Source organism: Oncorhynchus gorbuscha, linkage group LG08 (assembly GCF_021184085.1).
Source record: "Oncorhynchus gorbuscha isolate QuinsamMale2020 ecotype Even-year linkage group LG08, OgorEven_v1.0, whole genome shotgun sequence".
NCBI classification, from domain to species: Eukaryota; Metazoa; Chordata; class Actinopteri; order Salmoniformes; family Salmonidae; genus Oncorhynchus; species Oncorhynchus gorbuscha.
This window is the reverse complement of record NC_060180.1, coordinates 71,135,142-71,153,043: the sequence shown is the minus strand read 5'-3', so window position 1 is coordinate 71,153,043 and position 17,902 is coordinate 71,135,142. Positions and strand designations below refer to the sequence as shown.

The 17,902-nt window shown below is 40.1% G+C and overlaps 1 protein-coding gene across 3 annotated transcripts in view; it reads left to right on the top strand.

The window, feature by feature from the left end:
- nrbp2a (nuclear receptor binding protein 2a) overlaps positions 1 to 16,080 on the top strand; it is a 64,183-nt gene extending 48,103 nt beyond the window's left edge. For 2 of the 3 annotated variants that reach the window (XM_046360525.1, XM_046360524.1), the window contains 8 exons: positions 1,657 to 1,789; positions 5,830 to 5,932; positions 6,044 to 6,094; positions 8,190 to 8,319; positions 8,710 to 8,763; positions 9,666 to 9,729; positions 10,420 to 10,475; positions 10,867 to 16,080. In XM_046360525.1, coding sequence (XP_046216481.1) covers positions 1,657 to 1,789; positions 5,830 to 5,932; positions 6,044 to 6,094; positions 8,190 to 8,319; positions 8,710 to 8,763; positions 9,666 to 9,729; positions 10,420 to 10,475; positions 10,867 to 10,956 — 681 coding nt within the window. In that variant the 3' untranslated portion in view covers positions 10,957 to 16,080. The remainder of the gene's footprint in view (positions 1 to 1,656; positions 1,790 to 5,829; positions 5,933 to 6,043; positions 6,095 to 8,189; positions 8,320 to 8,709; positions 8,764 to 9,665; positions 9,730 to 10,419; positions 10,476 to 10,866) is intronic. The other variant, XM_046360526.1, reaches the window with a different exon arrangement.
- The last annotated feature ends 1,822 nt before the right edge of the window (positions 16,081 to 17,902 follow it).

Here is a 17,902-nt window from a genome sequence, read left to right as displayed (position 1 = left end):
GATTTTTTCCCCCCTCATTTTGTCTGTCATAGTTGAAGTGTATCTATGATGAAAATTACAGGCCTCTCATCTTTATAAGTGGGAGAACTTGCACAATTGGTGGCTGACTAAATACTTTTTTGCCCCACTGTATATATTACACACAGTATAGTGTATTCGGAAAGCCTTATTCTAAAATTGATTTAAATTGGGGGGGAAGGGGTTTCCCGTCAATCTACGCACAATGACCAAGCAAAAACAGATTTTGATTTTTTCTTCTAATTTATGAGAAATAAGAAACGGAAATATCACTTACATAAGTATTCAGACCCTTTACTCAGGACTTTGTTGAAGCACCTTTGGCAGCGATTACAGCCTCAAGTCCTTTTGGGTATGACACAAGCTTGGCACACATGTATTTGAAGTTTCTCCCATTCTTCTCTGCAGATCCTCCCAAGCTCTGTCAGGTTTGAGGGGGGCGCGTTGCTGCACAGCTATTGTCAGGTCTCTCCAGAGATGTTAGATCATATTCAAGTCCAGACTCTGGCTGGGCCACTCAAGGACATTCAGAGACTTGTCCTGAAGCCACTCCTGCGTTGTCTTGGCTGTGTGCTTAGGGTCGTTGTCCTGTTAGACTGGGGTGAAGGAGCACCTTCCCAGGTCCTGAGTGCTCTGGAGCAGGTTTTCAATAAGGATTTCTCTGTACTTTGCTCCGTTCATCTTTCCCTCAATCCTGACTAGTCTCCCAGTCCCTGCCACTGAAAAAGCATGACGCTGCCACCACCATGCTTCACCGTTGGGATGGTGCCAGGTTTCCTCCAGACATGACACTTGGCATTCAGGCCAAAGAGTATATTTTGGTTTCATCAGACCAGAGAATCTTGTTTCTCATGGTCTGTGAGTATTTAGGTGCCTTTTGGCAAACTCCAAGCTGGCTGTGATGTGCCATTTTACTGAGGAGTGGCTTCTGTCTGGCTACTCTATCTGGTTCTTGGTCACCTCCCTGACCAAGGCCCTTCTGCCCCGATTGCTCAGTTTGGCTGGGCGCCCAGCTCTGGGAAGAGTCTTGGTGGTTCTAAACTTCTTCCATTTAAGAATGATGGAGGCTACTGTGTTCTAGGATCTTCAATGGTGCAGAAGTGTTTTGGTACGCTTCCCCCAGACCTATGCCTTGACACAATCCTGTCTCGGAGCTCTACAGGCAACTGCTTCGACCTCATGGCTTGGTTTTTGCGCTGACATGCACTGTCAGGTGTGTGCCTTTCCAAATCATGTCCAATCAATTGAGTTTACAACAGGTGGACTCCAATCAAGTTGTAGAAACATCAAGGATGCTCAATAGAAACAGAATGCACATGAGCTCAATTTCGAGTCTCCGAGCAAAGGGTTTGAATACTTATGTAAAGGTATTTTAGTTTTTATAAATGTGATTTTTTTTTAACACCTGTTTTTGCTTTGTCATTATGGGGTATTGTGTGTAGATTGATGAGGGGAAAACGTTTATTTTATTTTAGAATAAGGCTGTAACATGTAACGTAGCAAAATGTAGAAAAAGTGAAGAGGTCTGAATACTTTTCAGAATGCACTGTGTATTTAAAAATCACCACGTTCCACCCAAATTCCACCCATGGTAGTAGTAACTCTCCATGCACCTCCCTTTTCCCTCGTCTGTTACAGGAGTTCACCCAGTCGTGTGTACGCATGGACGCCAAGAAGAGACCCACGGCCCATGACCTGCTGTTTCACAGGGTCCTGTTTGAGGTGCACTCTCTTAAGCTGCTGGCTGCCCACTGCTTTATCAACTATCAGTGTGAGTAATGGCATGTCAGAGGTACATTTAGATTCTTGACACAATTGGTCAGAAAACATCCCCTTTTTTGCCGTTTGCCCCCCATAGTGAAAGTTGAATGCAAATGTGACCATCTCTTTTCAGTCTTATTTTCCAAAATTCGAATTTTATTATTATTATTTTTTACATTGGATAAAAGTACAGACTCAGCGCTTCAAAATGGCATATCATACACTGTAGTTGGAAGAAACATGGGGGAGTAAAGCTGCTTTAAAAATGTGTAATATTTTCACAAAATGTATTCTTCAACCAAATTGCCAAAATGGATTCTCTGAACATTATCTCTCCAAGTTAGGCAAATCATTAACACTAAGACATTTATTTAAATTTTAAATTTTATTGAATATTCAAAACATACAATATACTTTCAGTGAAGCCGCTCAATAACTACATCATACCAGTCATCCAACAGACTCCCATTCAGAGCGACACACAGAAGCATCCAGGGTCAATGCCCTGCTCAAGAGGGCATGTTGACCGATCTACCACCAGGTCAGGGAATAAAAAATACAATTAACCCCCCACCAGGAGAATGAACTAAAGAGAGAAAAAAAAGGAAAAGACAGAAGAAAACAGCTAGCGTCCCATCTGGCCAACATCCAGTGAGATTGCAGAGCGGCAAATTCAAATACAGAAATACTCATTGTAAAAATTCAGAAAAGATAAAAATGATTTTCCATAGGTTTAAAGATGAACTTCTTGTGAATCTAACTAAATAGAGATAAAATTAATCACTTACCTTTGATCTTCATATGGTTGCACTCAGAAGATTCATTTATTCAATAAATGTTCCTTTTGTTTGATAAAGTCTCTCTTTATATCCGAAAACCTCAGTTTTGTTCACGTTTTCTTCAGTAATCCACAGGCTCAAGCACAGTCACAACAGGCAGACAAAAAAAATCCAAATTGTATCCGTAAAGTTCATAGAAACATGTCAAACGATGTTTATATTCAATCCTCAGGTTGTTTTTAGCCTAAATGATCTATAATATTTCAACCAGACAATAACGTTGTCAATATAAAAGGTAAACAAGAAATGCACTCTTGGGATTGCGCATGAAAAAGCTCTGCGACACGCCAGGGTCCACTCATTCAGACTGGTCTTACTCCCTCATTTTCCAGAATACAAGCCTGAAACAATTTCTAAAGACTGTTGACATCTAGTGGAAGGCATAGTAACTGCAATTTGAGTCCTAAGTCAATGGATACTGTAATGGCATTGAATAGAAAACTACAACAACAACAAAAACGTCCTACCTCCTGAATTAATTTCTCTCAGGTTTTTGCCTGTCAAATCAGTTCTGTTATACTCAGACATTATTGTAACAGTTTTGGAAACTTTAGTGTTTTCTATCCAAATCTACGAATGATATGCATATCCTATCTTCTGGACCTGAGTAGAAGGCAGTTAAATTTGGGCATGCTTTTCATCAAAAATTCCAAATGCTTTCCCCTACCCTAGAGAAGTTAAAGAAACGTCTCGTTAATCCAACCACAGTGTCCAATTTCAAAAGGGCTTTTCGGCGAAAGCAGAACATATCATTACGTTAGGTCAGCAAGTAGTCACAGAAAGCATACAGCCATTTTCCAACCAAAGAGAGGTGTCACAAAAAGCAGAAATATAGATCAAATTAATCACTAAGCGTTGATATTCTTCATCAGATGACACTCCCGGAACAACGTGTTACACAATACATTTTGTTCAATCAAGTTCATATTTATATCCAAAAACCTCAGTTTACATTTGGCTTTGCCTCCAAAACATGCCGTGAATTTGCACAGAGCCACATCAATTTACAGAATGTCAATGTCATCAGAGGAATCCTGGAACATATTCCAGTCTGTGCTAGCAAAACAGTCCTGTAGCTTAGCATCTGCGTTATCTGACCACTTTTCTTTAATTGACCGAGTCACTGGTGCTTCCTGCTTTAATTCTTGCTCGTAAGCAGGAATCAGTGTGCGGCCTTTTAGTGCCAGCATCAGTCTGTGGTGGTATGTAGACAGCTATGAAAAATACTGATAGTGTGGTCTACAGCTTATCATGAGATACTCTACCTCAGGCGAGCAAAATCTTGAAGACTTCCTTAGATATCGTGCACCAGCTGTTTACATATATGCGTAAGCCCCCCCTGTCTTACCAGACGCCGCTATTGTATCCTGCAGACACAGCGTATAACCAGCCAGCTGTATGTTGATGATGTCGTCGTTCAAGCCACGACTCTGTGAAGCACAAGATATTCGTTTTTGGGCTTCTACACCTGCATTGCTTGCTGTTTGGGGTTTTAGGCTGGGTTTCTGTACAGCACTTTGAGATATCTGCTGATGTACGAAGGGCTACATAAATAAATCTGATTTGAGTATTTAATGTCCCGTTGGGAGTTTAATCTTCCTCGTAGGTCGGCGATTTTTCTTTTCCAATGATTGCATGTTAGCTAGTAGAACGGAAGGCAGTGGGGGTTTATTTGATCGCCTACAAATTTTCAGAAGGACTCCGTCCTCTTTCCGCCCCCCCCCCATCTTCATGCAAGTGAACGGATTTGGGCCTGTATGTCGTTCATGTCAGGCTCATCAGACTCGTTAAAGGGGGGGGGGCTTCTGCCAGTTCGTGGTGACTAATTGCTGTTCAGATGTCCAGAAGTTATTTTCGGTCATAAGAGATGGTAGCAGCAACATTATGTACAGAATAAGTTACAAACAACGCAAAAAAAAAACCACATATTTGGTTAGGAGCATGTAAAATGTCAGCCATATCTGGCGCCATGATAGCTATATATGTGTAATAATAATTTACATTTAAATTTAAGTAATTTAGCAGACGCTCTTATCCAGAGCGACTTACAAATTGGTGCATTCACCTTATGACATCGAGTGGAACAGTCACTTTACAATAGTGCATCTAAATCTTAAAGGGGGGGTGAGAGGGATTACTTATCCTATCCTAGGTATTCCTTGGATAGGATAAGTAATCCCTCTCACCCCCCCCTTTAAGATTTAGATGCACTATTGTAAAGTGACTGTTCCACTGGATGTCATAAGGTGATGATAATAATAATAATAGCTAGCTATGAAAATGACTTTGATTTAGTTGAGAGAATAACGCATGTTCATGTAGCTATCTTGGTATTTTAACTGTAGACTCTTACCGGTGTATGGATTATGATGATTAATAATAATAATATATGCCATTTAGCAGACGCTTTTATCCAAAGCGACTTACAGTCATGTGTGCATACATTCTACGCATGGATTCACAGCAGACACACTTTCAAAATAATCCTTCCCACTCAGCTTCAACCAGTCCAAAGTGCTTTAGCCACAGAAGACAAAGCTGTGTCGATACCAGCAGCAGTATTCAGGACAAAACTGTTATTGAAAGCTGTAGCTTCACTTTGCATGTTGTCCATGATGAAAATATGAGTAAATCCTATGGATCGTTCAAATATCTGCGGTAGCAGAGAGCATGAAGTGCCATTTGACAGAGAAGACTTACATGACAGAACCTCTTGTGAATTCACCTCTTGTGAATGTCCCAGCCCACTCATTATCTCAACCATTCATGATGGCTAGGCAAGATTTTGTCTAAACAGCTTTGTGATTTCACATTTTTTTATATTTATAGATTACATATGAGTTTGTTATTATGGCACATAAATTGACATGCTCAAAAAAGGCACTTTGCTGTAAAATGTTTTAATTTAAAAAATGTTCAAATGCCTCTCCTGTGAAGTAGTGATGTCTATTGTACACCCAGCTTTCTGAAACGGTTCACAAATACATTGTGAATCTGGATATTTTTGTCAAAAACAATATTTTAGGATTTTGTTACTTAGTCCACTGTGAATACAATCCCACATTTTTTTATTTTTCAGGTTAGGAGTCCAATATCCATTTGACACTGTCACGTTAAAGTTGAAGTTCTCTTCTAGAGGTCAATCCAGTAAAAAATAATCTCCATATTAATCACATAACGGTAGTCTTAAATGCATTCCCTCTTTTAACAGATCAGCTTCATGATAACTGCCTTGAAGAGAAGACCAGAACTTTCGACCCCAGTGGTGTGATGGCTGAGATCAAGCATGGGGACCGGCCCGGGGTGGAGATCAAGTAAGGATGGAGAAAACCCCGTCCCCAGGCAGAGACCCCAAGGTCTGTTTGATTGAGGTGATTGGTTGATGTTATTACTCATGCTGTCCCATTTCTCATCGTTTCCTAAAGGTACTCGAATGTTTCGCCGCTAGAACTGGACAAATTTCTGGAGGACGTAAAGTAAGTGTGGGCGTTGGAGGACAGAAAGGTTATTGGATTTAATTGATTTGATCATTAAAAGTAGAAGGCTGCTCCAGCCTGAGATTACATTACATAAAGTACCAGTCAAAAGCTTGGACACCTACTCATTCAAGGATGTTTCTTTATTTCTACTGCCTAGAGTGTAAATTAACAAGGCACACCTGTTAATTGAAATGCATTCCAGGTGACTACCTCATGAAGCTGGTTGAGAGAATACCAAGAGAGTGCAAAGCTGTCATCAAGGCAAATGGTGGCTACTTTGAAGAATCTCAAATATATTTAGATTTGTTTAACACTTTTTTTGGGGGGGTTACTACATGATTCCATATGTGTTATTTCATAGTGTTGATGTCTTCACTATTATTCTACAATGTAGAAAACTGTAAAAATAAAGAAAAACCCTGGAATGAGTATGTGTTCTAACCTTTGATTGGTACTATATACAGTTGAAGTCAGAAGTTTACATACACTTAGATTGGAGTCATTAAAACTTGTTTTTCATCCACACCACACATTTCTTGTTAACAAACTATAGTTTAGGCAAGTCAGGTAGGTCAGGTATTTTTCCAACAATTGTTTACTGACAGATTATTTCACTGTATCACAATTCCAGTGGGTCAGAAGTTTACATACACGAAGTTGACTGTGCCTTTAAACCGCTTGGAACATTTCAGACGGGACATTTTTACTAGGATTAAATGTCAAGGATTGTGAAACTGAGTTTAAATGCATTTGGTTAAGGTGTATGTAAACTTCTGACTTCAACTGTACATGCATACATACATACATACATACATACATACATACATACATACATACATACATACATACATACATACATACATACATACATACATACATACATACATACATACATACATACATACATACATACATGCATACATACATACATACATGCACACATACATACATACATACATGCACACATACATACATACATGCACACATACACACACACACACATACATACATACATGCATGCATGCATGCATACATACATACATACATACATACATACATACATACATACATACGCACGCACGCACGCACGCACGCACGCACACACACACATACATACATACATACATACATTCATACATGCACACAAGCACACATTCATTCATACATGCACACATGCACGCATACATGCATACACACATACATACATGCTAAATCATCAAGGATATAAACCTTGATCAGGAAGGAGGGATGGAATATAAAGGGGGAAAAACTATGTATTGAAACCTTGGTTGATTACGGTAAGATATGTTTGTCTAATCTTTGTTGGTCTGCTCATCAACAGATGTTATGGCATCTGCAGCTCCTATATCTGGTATAAACAAATCAAATGACCTACGATTGGATCCAGATCGGACCTTGGCAGCTTGCGCCCACAACTGGCATTCAATTGTGTCCTCTATCCATATCTTGTCTGCTTTGTAATTGGATGCTTATACACACATTTATGTTGTGTTTTATTAGAGTTGGCCGCTATTTTATTTATTGCTGCACTTATTCCACGCCACTTGCCAGCCGTTATTGTAAATAAGAATCTGTTAACTGACTCGCCTGGTTAAATTAAATATGATCTACATAGTAAACGTCCTTTTTAATCCTAAATTTGTTTGACTTTCCGGTTGATGTTAGAACCGTCCGGTGCCATGATGCTATGATGGTCGCCACATATGTTTATAACTATCACTTCTCCTTAGTAGCTCTGACTTTGCCGATCGCTGCTTGTAGGAAAAATGTACTTACTGTGACATGTGGTTGTCTCACCTAGCTGTCTTAAGATGAACGCACTAACTGTAAGTTGCTCTGGATAAGAGCGTCTGACAAATGACTAAAATGTTAATGTAAAAAAAAAAAATCTATTTACTCAACTCAATTAAGACTAAGATTTTCCAAGGGACTATTGTCCCTTCCCCCTTTTTCATACTGACTGTGGCATTTAGTCAGTATTTAAAGTAAAGACTGTACATCACATGATTTAACTCACTTAGTCTGTTTTTCAATTGAGTGGATTGGCTCTTTCTTACTGTGTACTCACTAGGAATGGGATCTATCCCTTGATGAACTTCCAGCGGGGCCTCACCATGCCCCGGACCTTGTCCATCTTCCAGGAGCGCATGGAGACAGTGAATACTCCCAGCCCGGAGCCCCAGGAGATGGAGACCAGAAAGGTAACTTATACGAGGGGTTCCATGCAGACCAGTAGTCAGAAGGTTGCTGGTTCAAATCCCGGGCCAGTCAAAAAAAAAAAAATGTTTTATAGCATATGTACTGTATATGAACCATACCGGCAACACCCAACCAAAATGTTGGGGTAAACAATTATCAACTATACAGTCTCTTTAACTGGCAACCGGAAGGTTCCTGGTTTTAGATGCCAGACGGTACTATCTTCTGCCGCTGTGCTCTTAAGTAAGACACTTAGGCACTAAAATGAACCTTCTTTTTTTTGTCTGCTTTCAATTTCAAGGTGGTGCCCTATGGTCATGAAACAAGTGTTGGAAATCAGTTGAGCAGATTTTTTTTCTCTCTCTCTCTGTGTCATGCTTGGAACTGTACAGGTTGTCCAAATGCATTGTAACTTGGAGTTCACTGAGGAAGGCACCAGAAGTCATGTGAGTTTTTGTTCATTTTCATCTACAACAACTTACATTTTACATTTACATTTAAGTCATTTAGCAGACGCTCTTATCCAGAAAGGAACAAAGAATTGTTGCTGGAATGTAAAAGTGTGAGCTTTTATAACTACAGGCAACAAATAATTGCACAATAAAACATCTTGGTTTGTGTGGTTAGTGCCGCAGCCAATTCCTCCTTTGGCCGCCTTTCCTTCCAGTCCTCTGCTGCCGATGACTGGAACAAACTGCAAAAATAGCTGGAGACTCATATCTCCCTCACTAGCTTTAAGCACCAGCTGTCAGTGCAGCTCACAGATCATTGCACCTGTACATAGCCCATCTGTAAATAGCCCATCCAACTACCTCATCCCCATACTGTATTTATTTATCTTGCTCCTTTGCACCCCAGTATCACTACTTGCACATTCATCTTCTGCACATCTATCACTCCAGTGTTTAATTGGTATATTGTAATTACTTTGCCAACATGGCCTATTTATTGCCTTACCTCCCTTATCTTACCTCATTTGCATAGACCTTTTCTACTGTATTATTGACTGTATGTTTATTTATTCCAATCTGTAACTTTGTGTTGTATGTGTCGAACTGCTATGCTTTATCTTGGCCAGATCGCAGTTTTAAATGAGAACTTGTTCTCAACTAGCCTACCTAGTTAAATAAAGGTGAAATAAAAACAAATGTAATAAATCAATGCCCCCGGCACTTACGTACAGTATGCACGAGAGTTGGGATTGGTTCAAATCTCAAACCCAGTGCACACACTCGCACCTCTCCATTTTATAATAGCTAATTATAGCTAATAGCTAATTAGCTATAATTTTTTTATACAAGGAGTTGTAAAATACATTTGAATTGAATTCTCTGTTATCTGTCTGCAGCTCTCTCTCCTCCTGAAGATGGACGACAAGCTCCAACGGCAGCTGAATTGTGATGTTCTGCCTAGTGAGTCAATCCAACGTTCAACACCAAACGTACATTAATCTCCTGGTCCTATAGACGTTCGGAGACATTTAAAAATATATATATATTTATTTTTTTGACGTTCTGCCTAGTGAGTCAACAACGTTATTTAACCAAACAGGATGTACATTAATCTCCTGGTCCTATAGACTGGGTATATTGGTTTCGGAGACATTTAAAAATATATATATATTTATTTTTTTAAACAGCTTGTGACGTGGTACAGTTGGGGTTCATGTTCTTGACAAGGCAATGTTACGGTAACGGTCACTAACTCGTTAAATTAGCCCCCCTCCCCTCCCTCCACTGTAGATCAACAGATAAATTACCTAGTACCAGATACCAAGTTAACAACCACATGCCAATATACAGAAGGGCTGTTAAAAATGCAGATATACAGCTCCATCTATTGGGTTATTCAGTTGATCGCATGCAGTTTTTAAAGGGGAAGTTCGGGATTTTACTTGAGGTTAGATGTTTCCTCAAACTGAAAGTAGTCTATGGGCCAGGAGTGGAATCGGTGGTTTGGTTTTATCTAAACAGCCACTACAAACTTCAGTAACTGCTAGCAAATAATCTATGGCAGTAATAGGGGCCCCTTTAACTGTAGGACTGGTTGAGGATCTTTATATGTTAAGGTTTTTGGTGGCTGTTTTGTGTTTTCCAATTTAGCTGACAGCTCCAAAGACCTGGCTAGTGAGCTGGTTCACTTCGCCTTCATCAGTGAGGTAAGAGGAGCAGAAGACACTGATTGATTAAATTAAACTCAACCCAGGCCAGCTTTAAATCTGTAGTATTTATACAGAAGTATTGTTTTTTTGTATTGAGTTTTTTTTTTTTTTCTGGTACTTACTTTGGAAAATTTGACACAATTTGATAATTACCTGATACCAAATGGTGCCTAGTGGGATTTATTTGAATTAATCCCAAAGAATGTCATAAGGTGAATGCACCAATTTGTAAGTCGCTCTGGATAAGAGCGTCTGCTAAATGACTTAAATGTAAATGTAAAATCAAACCTGTTTTTAAATACCTGGTCATTGTACCTTTAAAATAAAGTGCAACTAAATATCATCCCTTAATATATAAGCCCTTATTTCTGGTCTCTTGTTTCTTCAGGAGGACTGTGAGAAGCTGGCGGGCTTTCTGGAAGACGCCCTGTGTAAGCATTGGGCCGGGCCGCCATTGGAGGAGTCTTCCCTGGCATAGTGATGATGTGCCGACACATGCTGCTGACCCAAGGGGGATCTGGACCCTGGGAAAACTACAACAAGAAAGAGAATTTAGGGACAGAGGGGAAGGGGGGCAATTAGTGGGGGAACTTTCAGAGTGAACATTCCAGGACTAGGAAGTGCCAGATTTTCGTTTTTGTGAAGCTTGTAAGGGAAGAGAGCCAAGTCAGCGCTTCAATCTGTGTGGCAAATGTAAGCATCAAGAAACGCTGTCTCAAAACAGAAGTGAGAGGCGAGCTCTCTTTCTACTAAACAGAAGTGAGAGGCGAGCTCTCTTTCTACTAAACAGAAAGAGAAGCGATCTCCGTTTCTACTAAACAGAAGAGAGAAGCGATCTCTCTTTCTACTAAACAGAAGTGAGAGGCGAGCTCTCTTTCTACTAAACAGAAGAGAGAAGCGATCTCTCTTTCTACTAAACAGAAGTGAGAGGCGAGCTCTCTTTCTACTAAACAGAAGTGAGAGGCGAGCTCTCTTTCTACGAAACAGAAATTCGATCTCCGTTTCTACTAAACAGAAGAGAGAAGCAATCTCCGTTTCTACTAAACAGAAGAGAGAAGCGATCTCTCTTTCTACTAAACAGAAGAGAGAAGCGATCTCCCTTTCTACTAAACAGAAGAGAGAAGCGATCTCCCTTTCTACTAAACAGAAGAGAGAAGCGATCTCCCTTTCTACTAAACAGAAGAGAGAAGCGATCTCCCTTTCTACTAAACAGAAGTGAGAAGCGATCTCTCTTTCTACTAAACAGAAGTGCCAACCAACTCAAGCCAGATAAGACTATGCTAGGAGAGCTACTATATTTGGCCACTTCAATGCCTCCGTCTCTCCGCACAGATGATGTCAATGGCCTTGTTTAGAATTATAGCAAGAGACAGTGGACAAAGTAAGCAATACGAGGAACATAAAGGTCTTCAACATTTACTGCTGCATTGAGGCCTTTTTGTCCATAATAACCTATTGGGCTCAATTTTACACACGCAGCGCAGCCTTGGCAATGACCCCATAAAGAAAACTATTCTAAAACTCCCACTCTCACATGCAAGGTGAGGGTACAGACACATTGAGATTTTGTGTCCCAAGATTCCAGGATTGAGACAATGGTTTTTCAATGGGGAGGTCATCCTCTGCTTGATGACTGATTGTCCAACAGAAGGAAAACAAACTGAAAAATATGTTAAGTCTTCTACATATACAAGTCATCCGAAAAAAGTAGGGATGAGTTAAACTTATGACAAGAACGGACAATGATGTAGGTCATATACAATTTTATCCGTGTTCATGCTTCTCTGTTAAGAGTTTAATATTTTCCTGGTATTTTACAAATAAATCACTCTTCTCCCGGGTAAAATAATTTATAAAGCATATAAATATGCCCATGTCTGGATTTGAATAGACCTTTGAGCGAAAATTCAAGTCTGATGCGCCATATACATTAAAGACATTTAATGAGCCCAAGCCACCAAAACAAACACATGATTGTGCGGTTATCCAATACATATATGATATAGGCTACTGCACATTACGCACGACAGAAAAACATAAAAGCCCATTGATGTAGTTAGTTTCATTTATTTACCCAACAGAGCATATAGCTAACTCCAGTAGGCTAATACTTCCTGAGTGTAAACTGTATAATATCGACTGGAATTACACACATCGATCAAACTGTGATAGAGCGAGGAGAGAACATGCGATTCCGGTGCAGCACATGTCTCCTGTAAAGTTACAAGTATAGGTCAGCGAAATAGTTTTTAATTTAAGTATAATGGGGCCTATTTGTATCATTTTAGTCGACTGACGCATATATACCTTGAAATAATATTTCCCCTAATGTTATTTGTATATTATATTTGTTTTTGCTTGCTTCCTTCCTCTCTTTCAACTGTTAAATGAAATACTTTTCGTTGTCCTTTATTCTCATCATTCTAAATGACATCCGTGAACAATATAGGACTCGAATTAGATGCAGAAGGCTTTCACTTCTCTTCACAAAGATAGAATGGTCATGGGTCTGAATAAATAACTGCTATAGCCGACCGACATCGCGCGTTCGCTCTTTCAAACGAGTTATACTGGCTGCTGTATTTACCATTCAGCAAACAAGCGCTTCAGTCCCTCTTCAAATAGTCTATTGGTATAAGACATGCTTAATGTCCAAGCTATTCTAGTCAAGCTTCTCCTGCAAAGCTATTCGAGTGATGGGCTGTTTTTAAAACTGCAGCTGCAATAAAACAATTATCTTTACAATTTAAAAAAAAATACAAGTGATCCCTAAAGCCAGATGTAAAGACATTCAGTCGTTATATTACTGTAGCATAGACTATGCTGCAGAAAATGCAGGCCTACCATCACAATATATTTTGTGTTTACCATGATGACATACATTGTGAACTGCGGTCCATACTGCTGTTCCCTGAGCGTTGATTCATCATGCAGATGCCGTAGAGAAGCCAGATTTTCACGACATTGGGTATAATTTATGTTCCATTCACGCCATGCTGTTCATATAAATCATTTATTATAATTTTCCGGTTTCTCGCAGTTATTTATCCCGAGGAAAGGGTTTTGGGCCGTGAATCTCAGTAACCGGGTTCCCGCGATTCAACCCTAGTTTCCGTGTGGCCATTCCTCTTATGCAATTTCGTAACTTTTCGTTTGCGATGTCTGTGAGAAAGCACAGATTATTGAAACATCATTGAAGCACATAACACTAAAATGTGAAGCGCGTAATTCAATCTCGATGATTATTTTTCAAACGTTACCGAGGCTACGCTGCGTATGTCACCCTGGTATGTTTCAATGTTATAAGGCTACAAACAAGATGCACAAAATTAGCATGCATGTTGTATTGCTTAGTTACTTTCCAATCATGACCACTTCACCACAAGTGTTATTAGTCTTTCATAGGTCACTCTGACCATCACCGTTTCTGAGGAGACCGAATCTGTGTTCCCGGCAGACAAAATTGACATGGAACAAGGATGGTTTTTAAGGTTGTTTTTGTGAAGGTCTTTTTTTTTTAGCAAACTAAATAATGTGTTAATCTGGTTGTAACATAGCTTCTGACCAAATCACAACCAAAATATACGGTCTTTTCCATGACTTCTTTACCTTGTCATGAAATTTTTTTTTCTCAATTTCTCTTGCTTTACCTGGTTGTAAAAGAGACCCGTTGGTTGTAATCTGGTTATAGGACGTCTTCTCAACCAGAAAACTAGTTAACAACCAGAAAATGTCAGACCATGAGCAAAATGTCCATTGGGTTGATACCATAAATCAAACACTACTTCTGTGTTTGTGTCCGACCTAACACCTTTGTTCAATTGCAGGGAAAGTCTGAGTTAACGACAGATCTTCCAAACTAAATGTCAGACATCGAACCTGTGAAAGTAACTCAAGTTTTAAACTGGAGACAATAGAATCATTTGCCAGCAATCCCTTACACAGTATGCTGCGTTTCTCTTTCTAAGAATGAAAACCCTATCAAGCTGAGGAGGAAGACTTACCTCACAATTTGAATTCATACATTTTTCTGCCTCATTGACATGATCATCAATCCTTTCCGATCTTAATATTTTGCTCTGTCCTTAATGTCTTTCAGTGGAAAGTCATAGACCTACAAGAGCTTCTGAATTCAATTCACTGTTGAGAAATTTACCTTTTTTTTCCCCCTTTTTTTTTTACTATGAATTGTCATTTTTCTTCAATCATAACTTGCAATATGCCCTTTCCATGTTGCTGTGTGTTTTTAGTCTGTATGAACAAATGTTACATGTATCCACATTGGAGTATTCATTTTTTTGGTGTTTTTGCATTTGTTGAAAGGTCCAATCCTTTTAACTTGGTTTGATAGGCTACACTATGGAAATTTAGTTGCTAATTATTTACCTCAGATTTTTAGCTTGTTGACTGTATGGTTCATTATACATGCATGACATACTGTTAATCGATTTTAGCTGCAATCAAGCCCAAGTGCCTCACTATACACTAGTGCAGCGTTTTCCCAAACTTTGTCCTCGGGACCCCAAGGGGTGCATGTTTTGGTTTTGCCCCCAAACACTAAACAGCTGACTCAAATAATCAAAAGTTTGATGATTAGTTGAATCAGCTGTGTAATGCTAGGGGCAACTAAGCGCAACAACCCTTTGGTGTCCCGAGCACAGAGTTTAGGGAAACCCAGAACTAGTGTTACACATAGCAACTTTTTAATGCAATTTTAGTTGCCATTGAGCTCCCTTACTGGGCTGTATGGAACATGCATGAGCCACAATTTCCATTTTGTAAGCCAGCATTCATTTAGTAACACTTCATACCATGAATTTGTAAAACATTGTGGGTTCTGTTCCGCTTGAAATATTATCAGATACGGCTTATGTTTTAATATCTACTTGATTATATAACCGTCCAGTTGATCAAAACCAATGTGCTGGCATGTTGTATGATGAATGTTAAACTCATTTGATCAGTAATCTTTGTTACTCCGTTGCCCATGACTGGTCGGTACTGTGCCTCAGTAGACCTATTTTTTTGGGGGTCAAGCATGTCCTGTCCACACTGTATACAGGAGTGGATGTCTTGAGTTGAATTGTACTTGAGCACGCTGCAATCGAGTCACTCTGACCCTGTTTATACCTGGTGCTAACATGCAGCCTTTTTCCTGCTCTTATCCACACATTCTGATTCTGCCCGATTTTTTTTTTTGACAAGTGCAGATTTAAAAATATATATATATATATATTAAAAAAAAGAAAAAAAAAGCATTGTGATCTGATAGGTGTAAACAGACAAGATCAGATGTTAACGGCAGGTGTAAACAGGTTCAAATAAGGTCTCCTCATTTCAGCACCACTGATGGATTTATGTCTACATTCCATATTGTAGACAATGATCATTGTCTTGGTGAAATTTGGAGGGGTGAGGCTGTATGATCGATAATTGAAAAATAACTAAAAACAAATGAAAGGCCTAACACATCCTCTTTATCTGTTTAGCTAAATTACAGCTCTCCTTGTATTGAGTTGCTTCTGCCTTGTTCTGTTTGTACAACTCATGTAAAATATTGTACAATAAAAGTATTGAGTCTATAGATGAGGCAATAATGACACTGATTCTCGCATTTGTTTTTTCTTGTGTTAACTGAGAATCTGGGCCCTAGAGTTGAGCTATGGCTTGTTATTACACACATGGGCCTGCTATTCCTCACACATCAAACACAACATGAAGCCTAATCCCGTTCCAAAGACCATTCTGCACAATGAGCTATGGCTTCTGTTATTACACACGTGGGCCTGCTATTCCTCACACATCAAACACAACATGAAGCCTAATCCCGTTCCAAAGACCATTCTGCACAATGCTCGGAAGGTCTGGTGGATCAACGTGTCAAAGGTGACCTTTGTTTATTCGAAATAGGAAAAAGTCCCGACCCCCAGCCAAGGTTCTGGAGCACTCTGCCTTAGTCATTAAAAATCAGTTAATAATATTACAGTTGATATAGATTATAAAATAAATGTATTAAAGTTAAGACTCACTACACTGTATGTACACTTATCTGATAGCAGTCAGATTCACTTTGTAAATGTTCCAAATGTAGCCTTTAACTAGGCAAGTCAGTTCATGACATTCTTATTTACAATGACGGCCTACCACGGCCAATTGTGTGCCAGCGTCACGGACGGATGTAATACAGCCTGGATTCAAACCAGGGACTGTAGTGACGCCTCTTGCACTGAGATGCAGTGCCTTAGACCCCTCCGCGGGAGCCCTGACTCATGCAAGTCATCTCACAGATTATGCCATTTACTTAAACTCAGCAACAAAAAAAACATCCTCTCACTGTTAACTGAGTTTATTTTCAGCAAACTTAACATGTGTATGAACATAAGATTCAACAACTGAACAAGTTCCACAAACATGTTACTAACAGAAATGGAATAATGTGTCCCTGAACAAGGGGGGGGGGTCAACATCAAAAGTAAGTCAGTGTCTGGTGTAGCCACCAGCTGCATTTAATACTGCATCTCCTCTTCATAGACTGCACCAGATTTGCCCGTTCTTGCTGTGCGATGTTACCCCACTCTTCCACCAAGGCACCTGCAAGTTCTCTGACATTTCTGGGGGGAGGGGGGGAAGGGGGAGGGGCCCAGCCCTCACCCTCCGATCCAACAGGCCCCAGACGTGCTCAATAGGATTGAGATCCGGGCTCTTCACTGGCCATGGCAGAACACTGATATTCCTGTCTTACAGGAAATCACACACAGAACAAGCAGTATGGCTGGTGGCGTTGTCATGCTGGAGGGTCATGTAAGGATGAACCTGCAGGAAGGGTACCATGAGGGAAGAGGAGGTCTTCCCTTTAACGCACAGCGTTGAGATGGCCTGCAATGACAACAAGCTCAGTCCAATGATTCTGTGACACACCGCCCCAGACCATGACAGACCCTCCACCTACAAATCGATCCTGCACCAGAGTACAGGCCTCGGTGTAATGCTCATTCCTTCGACGATAAACGCGAATCCGACCATCACCCCTGGTGAGACAAAACCGTGACTCGTCAGTGAAGAGCACTTTTGCCAGTCCAGCAACGGTGGATTGGTGCCAATAGGCAACGTTGTTGCCGGTGATGTCTGGTGAGGACCTGCCTTACAACAGGCCTATAAGCCCTCAGTCCAGGCTCTCCTTAGCCTATTGCGGACAGTCTTGAGCACTAGTCAGTAGAGGGAAAAATTAACGGAGCAATGTACAGAGATCCTTGATGAAAACCTGCTCCAGAGCGCTCAGGACCTCAAGACTGGGGCAAAGGCTCACCTTCCAATGGGACAACGACCGTAAGCATAAAGCCAAGACAACACAGGAGTGGCTTCGGGACAAGTCTCTGAATCAATCTCCTTGAGTGGCCTGGACTTGAAACCGATCAAACATCTCT